The following is a 17,719-nucleotide window of genomic DNA, read 5'->3' as shown; positions in this document are numbered from 1 at the left end:
TCTGTTTACTGAGAAACGAGAAAACCGCCTTAGGGCTGAAGGTGGGACGTGCTAGCCTAGCGGCAATGCTGCTCTTTATGCACTAAAAAGGTTTATGGAGATGTTTGCATATGCATATCAAGGCACAGCACTTTTCCTTAAACTTATTCATGTCATGGAGATCTTTATTCATATGTCTTACTGCTGACCTTCTCCCTAGGATGATCCTATTATCCTGCCACTTCCCTTTTTCTAAGATGGGTTTATAAAATTATTGGACATACTGCTTCTGGAAGATGTGATTCCAAAGGGTCATCCCAAGTAGCAAATGACGATCACCACTGTGTCTTCCAAGGATAGTAGGGTCAATTAACTGCTGTTTTCTTCATTTTGTTGAGCTCCACCATGAGCTAGTCATGTCACTCTAGGTAATATCAATCAATAACCATATTATTTTGCTTAATACAGTTGAAAATTACTTGAGTTCCCTAGGAAATTCTAGGTGTAAAGAGAGGGTAACACAAAAATAACCACATGGGAATCAACATAGGAAGTGATAGAAAGGGACAGTGTCAAGAAATCTCTGATTTAATTATTTCATCGTGTGTGCCAAAACCAGTTGGCCCCAGAATGAACAAGCAGCTTGCACCTTAGCAGGACCCGAAGAGAAAATGAATGTTTACTACATCTCAAGAGTGTATTTTCATTCAGTCTAGTTTTGCTTCTCCTCCCCAAACTGATAATTGGGCACTAAGAAAAGCTCTCAAGTCCTAGGTAGAGTTTGAAAGTATCCTTAGAGAAGTGAAGAGTGGATTTCCAGGCTACAAGGTGTTATTATCAGAAGGATTTAAGTAGGTGAAGGGCACATATACAGGAACGCAGGGATGCCTTTCCATGTCTTTCAGGGATCCTTCATCTTTTAAAACAATGCGCATTTCTGATCAGGTAAACACTCACATTAACATGGGTTACACAGTTAACTCATATGACATCAACAGCAAATTTGTTCTTTTTTAAATCCAGGTAAGGTCTATTCATGTCATGTCTCTAATCTCTACATAAAACCAAGAATTACATGTTTAGTTTTATGTTTTGAAATTTAGTGAAACAACTGCTCGTTGTTTCTGTGAGGGGCAAGAAAGATAAAACATAATTAATGTTATTTAGGTAAACTTTTCCACCAACTTTTATATCTTCAAATTCTAAAAAATGCAAATCTGCTTACAAAATGAACTGAGTCCGGATCCAAATTTAGCTGAAGCTATTTAAGACTTCTAACCGCAGTTTCATAATCTGAAACGTGAATATGTACAAAATGATTTTGATTGAAGATGAAATGTATAAAGTACTTAGTATACATTAACAAAATATATGTATCATATATTGATTTGTGCTGCACCTGTACTGAATTAACCAGGTTTCAATAATGACTTGGGCACAATACTAGGAAAAGTCTCTTCCAACAGAAATATATTAGGTTGGTGCAAAAGCAATTGCGGTTTTTGCCATTAAAAATAATGTCATTAAAAGCAATTAATGGCAATTGCTTTTGCACCAACCTAGTATCATTGGTTAACCAGAAGTTATGTAGCCTATGCAAAATCAATGCCAGCAAAATGTTAAACAGCCACCCTTTAATATTCCCCTATTGACTAAATAAATAAATAAATAGATAGATAAATAAATAAAGGCAGCAAGAGATAGAAAAGCTGTGGGTATGAGGCTTGCTGATAATCTGGGCTGGTGAGAACATAGACTTGGAAATAAGCCTTGACTTGTTTAGTTAGCCTACTTTTTATCACAATCAAGTAACCTTCCTAACTTCTCAAAAAGTAGCTAGAAAGTTCTAGTTTTCTTAAAGAACACAGTGATAATCTTTCACTTACTATCTGCAAAATGCTAAACATCAAGCACAAAACAATTCTTTCCTTCCAGAAAGTAGTCATGTAGACTACAGTGTTAATGGCAATTCTGTGACTTGTTTTCAGGGGTTTAGCATTTTCATTTAGCTGATTAAAATCTGTTGTAGATGATAATTATGGCAGTTTTTTAAATCATTCAAACACTCAAAAATGATTTTAAAATGTTTAAATGGCTTGTAGCAGATTTTTATTTCTCAAAGGGTTTCTTTCTACTTATGGAAAATTTGCTTAAATTATGCCCCTTTGTCATATTCTCAGTAAATGTTAAATCAATGTACAATGAGTGGATTTGTATTTCTAAAAATAACCTTTTTCACAGGAAGAAGAACTAAGGAAGAGTGGGGAAGCCAAATATGCCCACTTGAGTGATGAGCTTCATGTATTAATTGAAGTGTTTGCTCCACCTGGGGAAGCTTATTCACGTATGAGTCATGCATTGGAAGAGATTAAAAAATTCCTGGTTCCTGTAAGTGTCTTTCATTTTTTACAATGATGTTTCTTATCAGCTTCTATTTTAAAATGCACCTTTGATCTTCACTGACTTTTTAAAAGGAAACTCATATTGCAAACCAATGACCTATCCATAAGTCGATACAAAGCTAAAATAAAATAAGATACCAAAACCGTTTAACACAGGACCTGGCATGTTGTCATATAGTGATGATTTAACGGCAATATTTGTCATGCTGGTGTCATGCCAGGCACCAGTTCATAGTCATGAAGAAAAAGACATGTTTATAAACATAAATATATAATTGAAGTTGTAGACTTTTTTATTGCATCTTAATCACTTGAAAAGTTATCGTTGGCGATTTGCAATTAATAGGGAAATTATTTCCTGGTATAGTGGAAAGGGAAAGAGATCAGATATGTAATAATTTGAAATAAGACAATGATATCATTTAAACATATCAAATGTATTTTCATGTGATGGTATGCCAGTTGTTGGCTCATAATAAAACATAATATAAAATAATCAATATTAGTAAAGCCAGACATTTGTTGACTTTAAGCAAAAATTGGAAAAATAAACTCACTCTACTATGTGACAGCAACAGAGAATGTTTATTTAGTAGGTCAACAAATTCAGGGTTACATACTGAGTAGAATTCTCTACTGATTTTTTAAGAAATAGAGGAAGGTTAAATGAATGAAGCTTTCCTAAAGGTTGACAATTTAGCATTCTAGGAAGAAGTCGTTCAAATAGAAATCTTGGCATCAGGCTTAGAGCTGGGAATAAGATAATTAGAAGAGAATGCTGAGTAAAGTTTTCTGGAGTGTCTGGCAGAGTCTTCAACAGAGAAAGCACGCAGCTAAGATAGATCTACACAATGAAGAAACTGTAGATTTCTAAATAAGAAATAAACTAAGAGGAAATGGTGGGTAAGGTTCATTGATTGGCAGTGATTTTAAGAATGGGAAAAGAAAAGTAAAACCAGAGAATTTCAAGAATTTAAAAGTATTAAGATCTAGTCACATAATCTATTTGTATGTCCAGTTTAAAAATTAATTTCTCTCAAGACAAGGTTATAGAATAATTGCAGACTGTTCTGATTATTCCTTAACTTCATATGCACAATGAATTTCTGCACAATTTATTATCTGGTGCTCATCTGAACATCTCCCTAACTAGATCTCATATTTGTTAAGAATGAGGATGCTGCATTTTCTTTTCCTTTTGCCTCCAAACTAAATGCCTAGTGCTGTATTGTGTAAGGAATTTTACTGTATTTAGTTCAGACCATACCTCTGATAACATATATAGTACAGAAATAAGACTAGGACTGTACATTACTAACACACTTCATGACTTCAAGTCACTTAAATTCTCAAGGTTTCAGTTTATTCATCTTTAAAATAAAGATAGTTATCATTGACCAGCCTCTATCACAGTTATGGTGAATATTAAATGGGGTAATGCATATGAAAGGACTTAGAAAATTATAAAGCAGAATATTAATGTATGGTTTAAATATATTATGGAAAATATAATAGAAATATCTAGGGATGATTTTCTGCATAGTCATTAATTGATATGTATATACACATGCCATATATATATATACATCTCACTTTCTCACTTCCTAGACATAATGATGCTTGTAATTATTTCATTTATATACTCTCCTCTGAAATATATACTGTGTGAGGATAGGGCTGGGTGGTAGTATCTCTTTTGGCCAACACTATATCCCCATCTTAGCATCATGCCTAGCACAATAAATATTTATTTGATAGTTTGACTGATGGAATGATGGAATGGCTGACTAAAGGCATGAGGAGTGATGCAGGGGATAAAATAGCTATCCAGGTAAAATTTGGGGGCTAATACCCCACAATCAAGATGCACCATATATACAGACACAGTTGAAGAATGAAAATATTACCATGACTGGTGTGACATGGCCATACCTACCTCTATGATTTCATCTTGTATATCTAACTTCTTATCATTGCACCTCAGACATGCTGGCTTTTGTTCAGTCAACAATCCAGGCTCACTGTTCATTAAGCGCCTGTGAAGATTTTTCTCCAAAGTGTTGACATAGCTGTTTCCTTAGCATCCAGCTGTCAGCTTTAATGTTAGCTTTGCAGAAAACTCTTCCCCAACCACACAATCTAAAGTAGCTGCCCCCTTTACCTTCTATCATACAGTCTTACTATATTTTGTACATAGTATCACTAACCACTGTATTTAACATTATAATTCATTGTTCCATTATACCCTAGCCCTTTTCACTTATTTATTTTCCTCATAGCTCCTATCACCTTCAGATATTTTATGTGTGTGAGTGTGTGTGTGTATGTGTGTGTATGTGTCTATCTTGCTTATTGTTGGTTTCTATGCTGGAATATAAATGTCATGAGGGCTATTCTGATATGTCTCTCAATGTTTTATTAGTATATTTTCCCATCAATGAAAGTCATAAATTTATCCCATTTGCCTTGCTTGTGTCAGCAGAAAGCAAAGAATGGGAGAACCGCCAGGGGCAAAAATGAACTGCCAGTGTTTTTTATTCTGTGAAATCACTTGGTGATCTAAGTTTCTTTTGATATTTGGTATTAAAGCCCACAGAAATGCTAACATGTCTATACATTAACACTTATAAACATTGTAGATGAAGAATTCTAAGCAGTAAGAGTCATGCTAGAACAACAAAGAAAGCTAATATAGGGCAAGACTGGAATTCCACTGACATCTTGTTCTTCTACGAAAGGGAGTAATTTTCCATGGTAGGACTTTTTACCTTCTTCTACCTCTTATATGTTATCCAGAATTTACTCAACCTGCTGTATGTCCAGGAGTTGTAATTGTCCAAGATAACCAACTTTAGAACATAGAACTCCTTGTGAGCTGTCTGCATGCCTTACGATGTTGGTAAACAACCCAGTTTCAACATTTTAAGTAGATTGTTGAAGACAGAAGAATTATTATTGCCTTGGGGACAATTTCCAGCCTGTTGGTCTCCATTCACACACGGTAGCCATTTATTTATTTATTTATTTATTTATTTTTAAGATGGAGTCTCTCTCTGTCACCCAGGCTGGAGTGTAATGGTGTGATCTCGGCTTACTGCAACCTCCACCTCCTGGGTTCAAGCAATTCTCCTGCCTCAGCCTCCCAAGTAGCTGAGATCACAGCCTTGTGCCACCATGCTCGGCTAATTTTTGTATTTTTAGTAGAGATGGGGTTTCACCATATTGTTCAGGCTGGTCTCGAACTCCTGACCTCATGATCCACCCACCTCGGCCTCCCAAAGTGCTGGGATTACAGATGTGAGCCACTGCACCCAGACACACTATAGTCTTTTAAAAACAAGTAGAGTGTCAAGGATCAGTAAAATACCTTTAATTTGAACATTGCTAATTTTAAATCTCTAGTACTTTTGGGAGGTGAAGTATTAAAGTTTTCATTATATTTTATTATTTATCTTAAAAATACAGGTTAAAATTGTAAAATAAATTATTTGATGAGTAACAACAAACAGGATATAAAATCCTAAACTAATATATGCTTCAATAATGTTGATGCACTCCTCTTCCCTTTATATTCCATAAAGAAGTAAACAAGTATTGCCACTATTATATTTTATACTATTTATTTCTTTCATAGTTCAGACACCAGGATTGCCACATATGGTTGTGAGAGTTGTGTCTTGTGCAACTCTAGGGTTGACTTTTACACCATAGTTTGTGAATGTGCTCCCTAGGACCATGAACACAACTTCCCTATTTCTAATCCTTCTCAGTAAGTTACTTCAAAATAATGGCACTTTTATTTTCCTAAATTGGCTTATTCTCACCTTCAATTTAATTGAACTAATAAGTTTTACTAATGCTTAATTATTAACTCATGACTGAAACATAATACATTGTCTTGTAATTAGAAATTATGAAGTGTTCAATGAAATTCTGCTCATTGAATGTGTGTTTATATATTCTTTCATTAAAAAGAAGAAAGGAGGAGTTTTTGCACAGATAATTTGATTAGGTCATGGATAACAAATAGATTGTTTTTTTACCTATTCCAATAACTATCCTATTGACATAGTTAAGAGATTGTGATGCTCTTTTCTACCTTGGCCCATCATGGCCTAGAATCTTCCCAACACAGCATGTTGCACAGCATTGCAATATTAGCAGAGTTGACAGAACCTGAAAAATTTTGCCATGCTAGGTTTAAGTCTTTAATGATTATCACTAGAGGTCTGTATAATTTAAAGAAAAGATATATATAACTTTTATACTTATGGAAATGTGTATGTGCATGTGTGTATCTGTTACTAGACTCATATATAAGATTTTAAGTCAATTTAAGACAGAAAAAATATAGATCATTCCAGGTCCTTTCTTTCCTGCATTAGCTGGATGTGTGTCTTGGTGACAACTGTGATTCTTGAAATGGGGCAATTAGGGTGTATTATCTCATTTCAAGTTTGAGATACTGGTAACACATCTAGGAAACCTACCAAGAGCCTGACTATGGAGGAAAAGTAAAACCTTTTTGTTCTTTATGGCAAAAGAAAATGGAGGATATTCTTGTCTCCCTTCTTCAAACACTGTAATCCTAGCTCTGAAATTGGAAAATGACACTGATTACTAACAGCAATCATACTGGAAAGTAAGTAAATGTAAGGAAAAAGAGAAAAGGAAAGCAGGGTATTTTCAGTCTAGTAGATAGATCTAAACTTTTGTACACTAAAAAAATTTTATAAAGTTTTAGAAGATGATAAATATAAAAATGTGTCCCTGAAATTGATGCCATAATTTGAGAAAAAGTGAAAATTTGATCAGTCTATTTTTTTATTTTTCTTTTTGAGACAGAGTCTCGCTCTCTCACCCATGCTGGAATGCAGTGGTGTGATCTCAGCTCACTACAACCTCCCCCCAGGTTCAAGTGATTCTCCTGCCTTAGCTGGGATTACAGGCGCATGCCACCATGCACAGCTAATTTCTGTATTTTTAGTAGAGATGGGCCTTTGCCATGCTGGCCAGTCTGGTCTTGAACTCCTGACCTCAGATGACCCACCTGCCTCAGCCTCCCAAAATGCTGGGATTACAGGCATCAGCTGCTGCACTCGGCTGATCAGTCTTTTATGCAAGTGAATATATAGGGAAAACAATGTATTCAACTAAACCCCACCAGCCAGCAAAAATAACTGATAAATGGCAAGACCTAAAAGGTGAGAGATGGCAGATACATTTTGTCTGACTGACAGCAGGAGTTTAACATTTATAGCAATAATATCCTACCAGTAAGAGAATGATTGGTTACAGAATTTAAAAACAAAGTTCAGGGCAGAGAGGGAAGCAGAATCCATAACCCAGATTTCATTCCTTCATTGTTGTGGTTCTTAAAATGTTGTCAAGAGTTCCCTCATATTGCTATCTCAAAACCAATTAATTCCCTTTTCTTTCTTGTAACTCACCGTATTCCGATAGTGTGGTAGCTAATGGCGGTAAGCACAAAGCCACATGTATTTATGTAATTATTACTTGCTCAGAAATATTTCCTGTGTTACTATAGTGCTATAGCACTCTGATAATAGTCTGATTTTATTGGAAGACATCTGTAATCATCTATGGAGTATTTCTTCTTATCTGATAAGTTGTAATAGATAATATAGGCTTTCAACTTAGAAAAAACTAAAATTCTTATTAGTTCTTAGAATAGAATAATAATAAGAATCATGATTATTATTATTGAAATCCAGGACTACTGTAGCATTGCTAATTGGTTGGCATAACTTGGAAGACAGATAAAAGAAGCAGTTGGCATAATAATCATATGTCAACACTGACCTGCAAATAGCTTTTAGATGAATGCAACTCAAAAAGACTCATGATTACCGGAGATTGAGCAGAAAAGGTGCTCAGTAATGAGAATCTGTTAAATAAGGTTTATAATTTTTATCTGAGAAAAGAATTGAAGTAAGTGAATAGATCATACTAATTAACACAACAGATATTTCTTGACACCAAATATATGCCAGGCACAATTTTGGCAATGTATGTTACATGAGCCACTGACCTAGTAGAGTTTAAGAACCAGAAAACTATTTCCAAAATGTAAAAGATAAAGATTTTAAAGACTTATTTGAGAGCTACTGGAAATGGGAAACTGGATTGGATAGTAATGTGTTTAAGGAAGGAGGGTGGCAACAATAGAACAGGAAACACTGATCAAACAGAAAGTGATATTCCTAGGGTCAACGAAAATCAATTGCTCGCAAAGACCACCACCATACAAACAAGGGTAATTTATCTACTGAGACAGAGTAAAAGAGAGAAAGTGGAAGGGGGAGAGGAGGAGAGAGAGAAAGAGAGTTCGATTAGCCTCTTGAAAATATTGATGACCCACAGCCAAAGATTCTATTTCACAGTGAACATTTTAAAATACACCAATAAACACCTCCAGAGAAGAGCATACTTAAAAACTGATTTTTTAACAAAATTGTGTATTTCTGAAATGTATCTTCAAATTCTAGCAACTAGTTCTTACTTTTTAAAGAGCTAAGTAACATAGAACATTTTTTTGAATTGCCCTTCCTTGATTAACTGATCCCATTTTACTACTTTGAAACTCAGCAAGCTACAATGAAAAATGTATTGATTCCTCCAGACAGTATTTAAACTAGATAGCCAGGAAACTTCGGAGAATCCCTGTTCTACCAAAAATATAACTTCTATCTCATCTTTAGTATTTTTGTTGTTGTTGTTGTTCCCTTCCCATTCATTCCAAGCCAGTCTCTCTACATAGTGTATGTAAGGATGCATATGTAACAATGCCTTAAAATACAAGTACAAATGGCTTACTGGATGGTCTGTACTCAATGTGATACAAATAGGGCTTGGTTTTATTTTTTGTAACAACTGTCATTCTCCCGTTCTTATTCTTAATTGCGGCTTGAACAAATAACATAGTTTTCTACTCCTTCTATAAGAAGAGTCTTAATTTAGGCAATTGAAGTTTTAGGAAACCCACTTATTTCCAATTTATAATTGCCATTTCAAATATAATACAAAACTCTTCTCCTCCCACAGGTTTAGAACAAAATTACAGCTTGGGGAGTAGCAGTGGGAAGAGGGCATGGTATACTCATCCATCTCCTTGTGCAGTCTCTGGCTTTGAGTGCTCCCAGAGCTTTGTGAAAAGGTCATGGAGAATGAGACTGGTGGATGATGGGGAAGTAGAGCAAGAGAGGCATAACACTGGTCCTATAGTAATCTGGTTGGCCTGGTTGGTCTGAGTCTTAATTTCAAATACTTTCCCCTGATGGGATATGTGAATGATAGCCCAGTAGAATTGTTGCAAATCCTCAAATGGCTTTCTTCCTTTTAGCTCAGTGTACTCTTGGATGTGTTCAGGGTTCTCACAGTGAAGTGTTCTCTCTGAGTAATCTCGAAATGCCAGGCTACCATCTTCCTGCATCCAGTGTTGCATGCCAGCTTTGCTCTATGTACTTAACTTGGTCTTTTTGATTGAGAGCTGTAAGATTATTTTACCTTATCCTTAGAGTTCAGGCATTTTACCAAGATATGCTCAGGTTTTGCCCTTTTCTCATCAGCCCATCCTGGAAATAAAATGATGGTTTTTTTTTAAAAAATGCACTTAAAAGAGTCTGAAAATATGCAGTTATTTTTGAAGTAATCATCTCTTTAGTTTATTCATGCAAACAAGAAGCTTTTCTTTAAATGACCCAATCAAGTAACATGGGAGTTCAATAATGAATTATTGATATATGATGATGGAGGTAATAACACCATTTTTAATTAGCCAATCACCAGGATTGTATGATATTATATATAGAGATAAACATACATATATATATAGAGAGAGAGACGACAATCACTTATGTTATTTCTATCTACATAATGAGTCAATTGTAATTTTCCCAAACTGTTTCCTTTTATATTGCTACTATTTCTCATATGTCCTTCATTCCCTTTCTTCATTTTCCCTGTTCTGAAGTTTAGAATTTTAGGGCTTGGCTTCTATGATATGGAAATTGTAGTTGCTCTCTTATACCAAGAATAATAACATCTTAAATTTTAAGAGATTTTATATGATTTGTTTCAACCACACTTCTCATTTAGAATTCTACATCCTCCAACTAGTATTTATCTTTATTTAGGTCAAAATAAAATTTGAATACACAAATTCATATAATAATTTCACCCAATTTCACTGCTCTTGTCTGTTACCCATAGCATACTGAAGGGATTGAAAATGCCATCTGATGAAATGAGCAGATTTTTCCAACATAAATTACATTTGAACCCTCTTCTGTTCTTTTCTTCTTATTCCTAATCTACTACTTATTTGAGGAATTTGAAGCTTTTAGAAAGACAATTTATAAACTAGGATAGATATCAGAATCAGAGGAAATTTATTTTACAAGTGAAAAAAGAACGTTTTACAAATAAAGGATATATGACTATTCTCCTTCAACCTATAAATAGACAAGTTATAGTTAGGATAAGATTTCAGTTAAAACTAGTCCTCATGCAAAGTACAGACATCTTTTTAGACCAGACACATTTTTACAGCAAAAGAAACTCAATGCATAAAACATAGTTTTATAATATCATTTGTTTAGAGAAGTGTACTGAATTGTTGTGATTAACAATTTGCTAGTAACTGTGCTTGTTAGTGATACAAGGAGAGTGACCTTTTCTCTAGAACCTAAATGATATCCTCACCAAAATGTGGCAAAACACAGGTCACTTCTTATAAGAATTGCATTATCAACCTTAGGTTCTATGAGCAACAATAATCTGTTATCCAAAAATTCTTTATTTAGATAAACTTGCTACCCTTGCATTAAGCCCAGTTCACTTTATCACAGAAAAGATCTTCTATGTAAAAGCTTTTGTCTCAATACCTATGTGGATTAATTTCTATAATTATAGAACTGGAAGGGATACTTAAACTCAAAACAATTAACAGGTTTCTAAGGCAATTCAAATATTAACGTTTGGAAGAAAGTACTTGAACTTCATTCTTTTTTCTTTCTTTTATTTTTGTCAATCCTCTAAAGAATTTTCAGAAGCCATAGAGCTCCAAAGAGGGTTATTTGAAAACAACAGGTGGAATCTAACACTCATTTTACCAGTGAGGATACTAAAGGCCAGCATGGTTACTTAAACTGCCCGAGGTCAGGCAACAAAAAACGGACTGATCGGATGCCTCCTCATCAAGGATGTTATCAAAATATGCAAGCCCAAATATTGTAAGTTTTCTCATGCTGTATTGAAGGGCACTAAATAAGTAACTTGCAGGCGGCAATGGTTTGCGCAATTAGTGTTAGGCTTCTCTGTATTTAGAGAATCATATAATGCCTATTTCTGGTTACATAGACAACTTAGACAACTCTGGACTTACTACCATTCAGTAAGCACTTGCCAATATTATTTTTAGTGGTAACACAGGTACAATTTTTCCTGCACATTCTTAGATACTTATTAATTCAATAATATCTTCATAAGGCTATTCTGTTTGGGGACCTCTTTCTTGTTTTCACTTTCTTATTTTCATGGCAGAAACATACTATACCCATTGGTGAAATCACTTTGCGGTTGTTGTAAACATAGGCAAGGAGTATGTGACAGAACTGTGGTAGGTGTAGAGGCATGAACATATCGTATGTTGGAATTATGCATTGCCAAACATTGTCAGGAATACTCATATCTAGAAGCAAGATGATGCCTTTTTACATTATGATGTGGTCATTCTCACAGTTAGTAAGAATGGTTAATAGTGCAGTGTACTGAAATATATTTAGAAACTAGATTTCAGAAGCAAAAGAGGGACTGGCACGGTAATGTGTATATATCATCGGTTATTCTTAGGAATAAAAGAAAACACTATCTATCTATTTAAATTACAGTAACATTCTAGAGCTTCAAGATCCTCTTCTCTTGTATGCCATACACTGTGAGGAGAGCAGAGGGAGGGAGCATATTTTCAGTATGTGTGTGTGTGTATATAAATATGTGTATGCGTGTGTGTTTGTGTGTGTGTGTGCGTGTGTGTTTGTGTGTGTGTGTGTGTGTATGTATTGAGAGAGAGAGAAAGGGCCAGAGAGAGAGAGAGATAAGGGAGATTCTCATGGAAATTTTAAGAGCAGGCAAAATAATAATATAGAGCCTCACAGAGAACGGTGAGTCCTAGACAGTGTAGGAAATCTAATAAATAACTTCAACATTAAAATAATCCACCTCCCTCTGTGTGCTTATTCACTTTCAGCCTCTTCCCAACCTGCTTGCTTAAATCCACTCTCCTTCCTTTGCTTCAGAGCGTCTACTCACTCCTGGTTTGGAACTCCTCTGAATCTGGGTTTGCTATAACATCTCTTGCCCTCTCCTTTCCCCACTGGCCCTTTATAACTCCTTTCAGCTACAGCCCACCCTGCTGCTTCTTGTTCTCATTCATATCTATCTATCTATCTACCTATCTATCTATCTATCTATCTATCTATCTATCTATCTATCTATCCATCTATCTACCTATCTATCTATCTATCATCTATCTATCTAACTATCTTCACAGCATCCAGCTTGGAAAATGGCTTATATTTCAAAGCACTTTCAAATAAATTAAAGTCTTTTCTCTCAAATTTCACAGATAAGCTATGATTTACTGTTATAAAATATTTCATTTTTTTAATTTGTTTTATTATTTCCTTCGTTTTAAGTCTAAAATTTCAGTGGGCTCATTTATCCATTTTTGTTTTTGTAAACATAGTGGAAAGAAATCCTACTCCAATCTAACAATTTAAACATGGCACACAATTGTAATTTCATGTGTCTTGTTATATTTGTATGACTTAAAATGAACAGGATAATTTTAAAATTATAAAGGAAACTACCACAATTCTATTTTTCTTTAAAATTTATCTCAGCTAAAAATATACTTAATTTTTATAGATCTCAGTGTGTAAAACTATCCCCTTCATTTATTAAACATAATTAGGAATTTTAAAATAAATCGACCAAATGTTTTTAGTTTAAATTAGCTTCATTTTTAGAATTATAAATATATGAATGAATGAGCATTTCTGACTATTATACTGTTTAAGGAGAGGTTTCCTTTAAGTGCATGATAGGGAAAGGCAGAAAAAAAAAAAAGGAAAATAAAAAGAAATTTCTAAGGCAGGAAACTAACCTTATTCTAATGGTTTTATGGAAGCTTAAGACTCTCAAAACCCATATTCCAAAAAATAATAATAATGACAATAAAGTTAGAAGTTAGAATAGTTTTGGGGTACTGTAGAATGCCATGTGATTAGTGACAGCATGAAGAACTTGAAGAACTGGGCTGCTGGATTTTGGCTTCTTAAGATATTGTGTAATTTGTATTTTCCGTGGTCAAGTAGATCAATGATCACTTAGAGATCACTTTCAAAACGAGAAGAAACCTCTAGATTCTCTGCCCAGAAAAATGCACATGCACATTATCATGTCTCCCGGACAACAGAGGTCCAGGGAATTCACATTCATGGATCAAAGATGATGGAGACTTTCACTAGAGGCATCACAGTCATAGTATGGGAGAAAGAAATATTAAAATGCATAACTAAAGTTGCATTAAAATGCTAAATTTACTTCATATTAGAAAATTAAATGGTCTGTATTGAAAAGCACAGGTCATTTTGCCTCAAACTATCCGAAGATAGTTGTAATAGAAAAGTACATTTTCTTACAGTTTTCTTCTTAAATGAATATTTTATCTTACAATGAGATAATTTTACTATCAAACTGTAATTCATTACCTTCCAGTGTAATTCTCATTTTCAGATTTCATTTTAAGCATGAAACAAACTCTATGTCAATTATAGTACAGTTAGAATGTATTGCATCCAGATATTTATTTTCCCCTGGTATCAGTCATAACACTTGATCTGCAGGAGCAAGAATGGCAGTCGGTATACTGTGAATAATAGGAGGCTTTTCTGCCTGTTGCTGACTGACCCTAAACTTCTTATCTAAGTAATAAAATCAAGAAATGTAGCTCATTATAAAGAATATACACAAAGGTGAGGAAACTTGACTATGGAATGTCTATTATATTTTAAATTAACTTATGGTAGTCACTCAAACATCTCCTTCCAATTTAAGTGACTTTCTAAACATTATTCATCAAAATATCAGTAGTCCCATATCTCTCTACTCTCCTCTGCAAGAAAATGCCTTAACTTATCCTCTAAAGTAAGGCAACTTTACCATAGTCCAGAATCTCCATATCTATAAATTGTACATATTATTTATTTCTGATTCTTTGGAAATAAAAAATAACTACAATATTATAAAAAAAGAAATACTACCATGTATTGGTAACCAGAGTAACTCTTCTTAGAATAACAGATTTTTCACTACTTAACTCTCAACCAGTCTGGAAAATGTCTACCCTCTCTTGCTTTTTAATCCCCATTTGCCTCCACTGATCATGCAGTTTTCGGAGATAAGAAGAAGAAATTGCAGGGAATAATGGTGACCCGAAAACTACACGTCTCTCCAAACCCCACCTGACTTTTGTCATGTGGTAAATACTTAGCGATCAGGAAAGAGCAGGACACCTAATATCAGCCTGTCTCCTTCCCAGTCCTAGCGGTGGGCCATACCTGCAGCAGTCTAGACTGGATCCTTTTGCCTCTTTCCAAGACTTTCAAGCTTCCGGACACGTAAAGGCTATAACTGATTTGTAAGTAGGAGGAGCAGATGTTTCAAGTGCCCTGAAATTGGCCCCTGGCACGTGGCAAACCATAAGCCCTCCCAGAGCGGAGTGGAAAATCCCTCTGGACTCTTGTCACTGGAATTTAGTGTTTCCCCTTTAATTTTTTACATCTCAACCCTAGGAAGCCAACATCAAACTCCCCTTTTCCAAAAAGCAACAGAACTTCATTGACATTCACCCAAGTGCAAAGATTAACAAATTCTGTGCAACATACATCAATAGTCATGAATACACACGTATATTGAAATATAAAGTGAAGCATTAAAATATCTAAATATTTCTGGGTATACAGATGTTTACCCATGTGTAGAACAAAATGTACAGATATTTGACTAAAGTATTTTTTATCCTGTTGGCAGACTCTATTTTTGCCTAAACACCTGTGTGGAAATCTGTTTAAGTGCTTTTCCTTTAGAGCACATTTCTACCACTGCTATTTGGCTCATTCATCTGTTATTTATGTTACAACTCAAATGTCAGAATCACTTGAAAGCGAGACCAAGACAATGATTCCTCAATTTATTTTTTTAGATAACTCAGTATCTGTAAATCACATTAGCTAATTAAATTCATCAAGTGTTACTTTAAAATAATTCAAAAATCAAGTCACAAGTAATAACAGGCTTTTAATTTCAAGGAGAAAAAAACCTTATTTTTTAGAAATAGTCAGTTTGCTTTCATAAATTAAGAGTTTGATTGGTAAATACACTAGTGCACATCTAATATGCTGGGGAGACATGTAAGTTGACAGCGAATAAGCTATTTGCAAATGTGTCTCTCTGCACTCCCTCATGAAATGCAGCTTCCTGCAGTCAGAAATCAAAGCTTGATTGTACTTTATAAGCCCCATGCTGCCTGATGCGATTGCATGTGCCGTCATTCTCAATAAATATTGACTGATGAACACAGCCTCTTACAATGTGAACAGGCTAAAAATGCTTAAATGAATTTTTGCATTAGCCAGAAATTATTCTACAACACATCTATGTGTGGGCTCCTAGAGAGCAGCATTATCCCTCTATAGCACCAATTGATACGACAAACTATAAGTGATAAATCTTGGCTTCAAGCTTGATTTTTTTCTGTAAGTGAACTTGTGGTGATGAGCTGCAGTGCAAGGAGGTTCGATATTTTTTATTGCGGTATATTCAGAGGGAAAGAAGTACATGTCTTTAGATGTCATTACACTTCATAAAGTCAACTGGAAATCAGAATTAAAGTTGATCATTCCTTTGGGCACAAGTTGAGAATCTTAAAAGTTGTCTTTTTGTTATGGAAAACCTCCTTTAAAGCTTAGGTGTAAAGGAAGAAACAATATTTTCCTCAGCTTACTTTTTAAAATATGGCTAAGAAATTATTCTAATTTATAGATCACAGAAGTTACCTCTTTTAGATATTGAGAAGAAGCCTTTCACTTGGATTTATTGGGCCCATATACAGGATTGGGCATCAAACTGTGGGGGATGAAGAGAAACCCTTGTGCGGTTCTGCAGGCTACGTGTCCCAGTTAGACTGTGTTAGGGAATTTTCCTTAATTTAGATTGGGTTAGGACATCATTTCCCAAAATACTATGTAGAACACTTATTTCACACAGTGGTCTCTTGAAAAAGAAAAAGTGAGAGGGCCCCTGTACTCAATTAAATTTAGAAAATACTGTCTTCAGTATTCCCCTTTCATGGAGTCACAGCCGTAATTACCATGTAAAGGCTCTGAGGAGTCCTGCAGCGAAGAAGTTAAACTTTTTCAATCCGATGTTTGCATATTTATTTGGACAAGTGGTCCTTGTTTAGGAAGTTATCTAACTTCGTCTCAACATATTTTAGAGATTGTTGTATTAGAGCAGCATTTCAGCTTTTGCAAAGTGAGTTAGTTCTTAAAACAATAGCATTTCCCTCATTCTGAAATTTCTGTATCCTCAGGTATTTTCTTAGACTGCTAAAATGTAATTGTTCATGTTTTCATAGCATATTCCATATCACTAAATGCCATAATTTATAATTACATTAAACCAGGAGTTTATCTCATGCTTAGAACATAGCCTCAGGTAACCAAACGGATTTGGAATATTGTCTGCTTTGCATATATTTGTGATGGCACCCTTACTCCCTGCAATCATGTTTGCTGCCATGTTTTATTTCACTATTAAATAGTAACCAGCTTATGTGGTGTTTGGTAGTGAATAAGACTGCTGCTGTCAGTGTGTGAAATAAAAACAGAATGGTCAGCACAAATATTTAACATTGAGACTCATTTCCTTTTAATCATACATGCTTACCAGTGAAGACCTATTCACACATTTGCTATCACATACAATGTAAATTCATTTCCCTTTTTAGTAACTGCAAATCTGAGCTTCCAGAGCCAAAATCCCACATTGAGAGTTGGTGGAACAAAGGTTCTAAATCTGATTTGTATAAAATTCACATGATATTTTATTGTCACCCCTCTGAGTGGCCTGGCCTAGACTACAGTCATGACTATCTAATTTTTGTCAGAAAGCAAAGATGAAAATTGATAATGAAAATGATCACTTTTGACAGATATCCTCCAAATTTATTTATCCTAATTTATTTATTATAA

The 17,719-nt window shown here is 34.7% G+C and overlaps 1 protein-coding gene across 12 annotated transcripts in view; it reads left to right on the top strand.

The window, feature by feature from the left end:
* The window catches only part of KHDRBS2 (KH RNA binding domain containing, signal transduction associated 2), a 631,237-nt gene that overhangs the window by 304,770 nt on the left and 308,748 nt on the right, over positions 1 to 17,719 (top strand). For all 12 annotated transcript variants that reach the window (XM_017957975.3, XM_017957976.3, XM_017957970.3 and 9 more), the window contains exon 4: positions 2,221 to 2,367. In XM_017957975.3, the coding sequence (XP_017813464.2) occupies positions 2,221 to 2,367 (147 nt within the window). The remainder of the gene's footprint in view (positions 1 to 2,220; positions 2,368 to 17,719) is intronic.

Source organism: Papio anubis, chromosome 6 (assembly GCF_008728515.1).
Source record: "Papio anubis isolate 15944 chromosome 6, Panubis1.0, whole genome shotgun sequence".
In the NCBI taxonomy this organism is placed as follows: domain Eukaryota; kingdom Metazoa; phylum Chordata; class Mammalia; order Primates; family Cercopithecidae; genus Papio; species Papio anubis.
The sequence above is the reverse complement of the archived record's forward strand: the minus strand, read 5'-3'. Positions and strand labels throughout refer to the sequence as shown.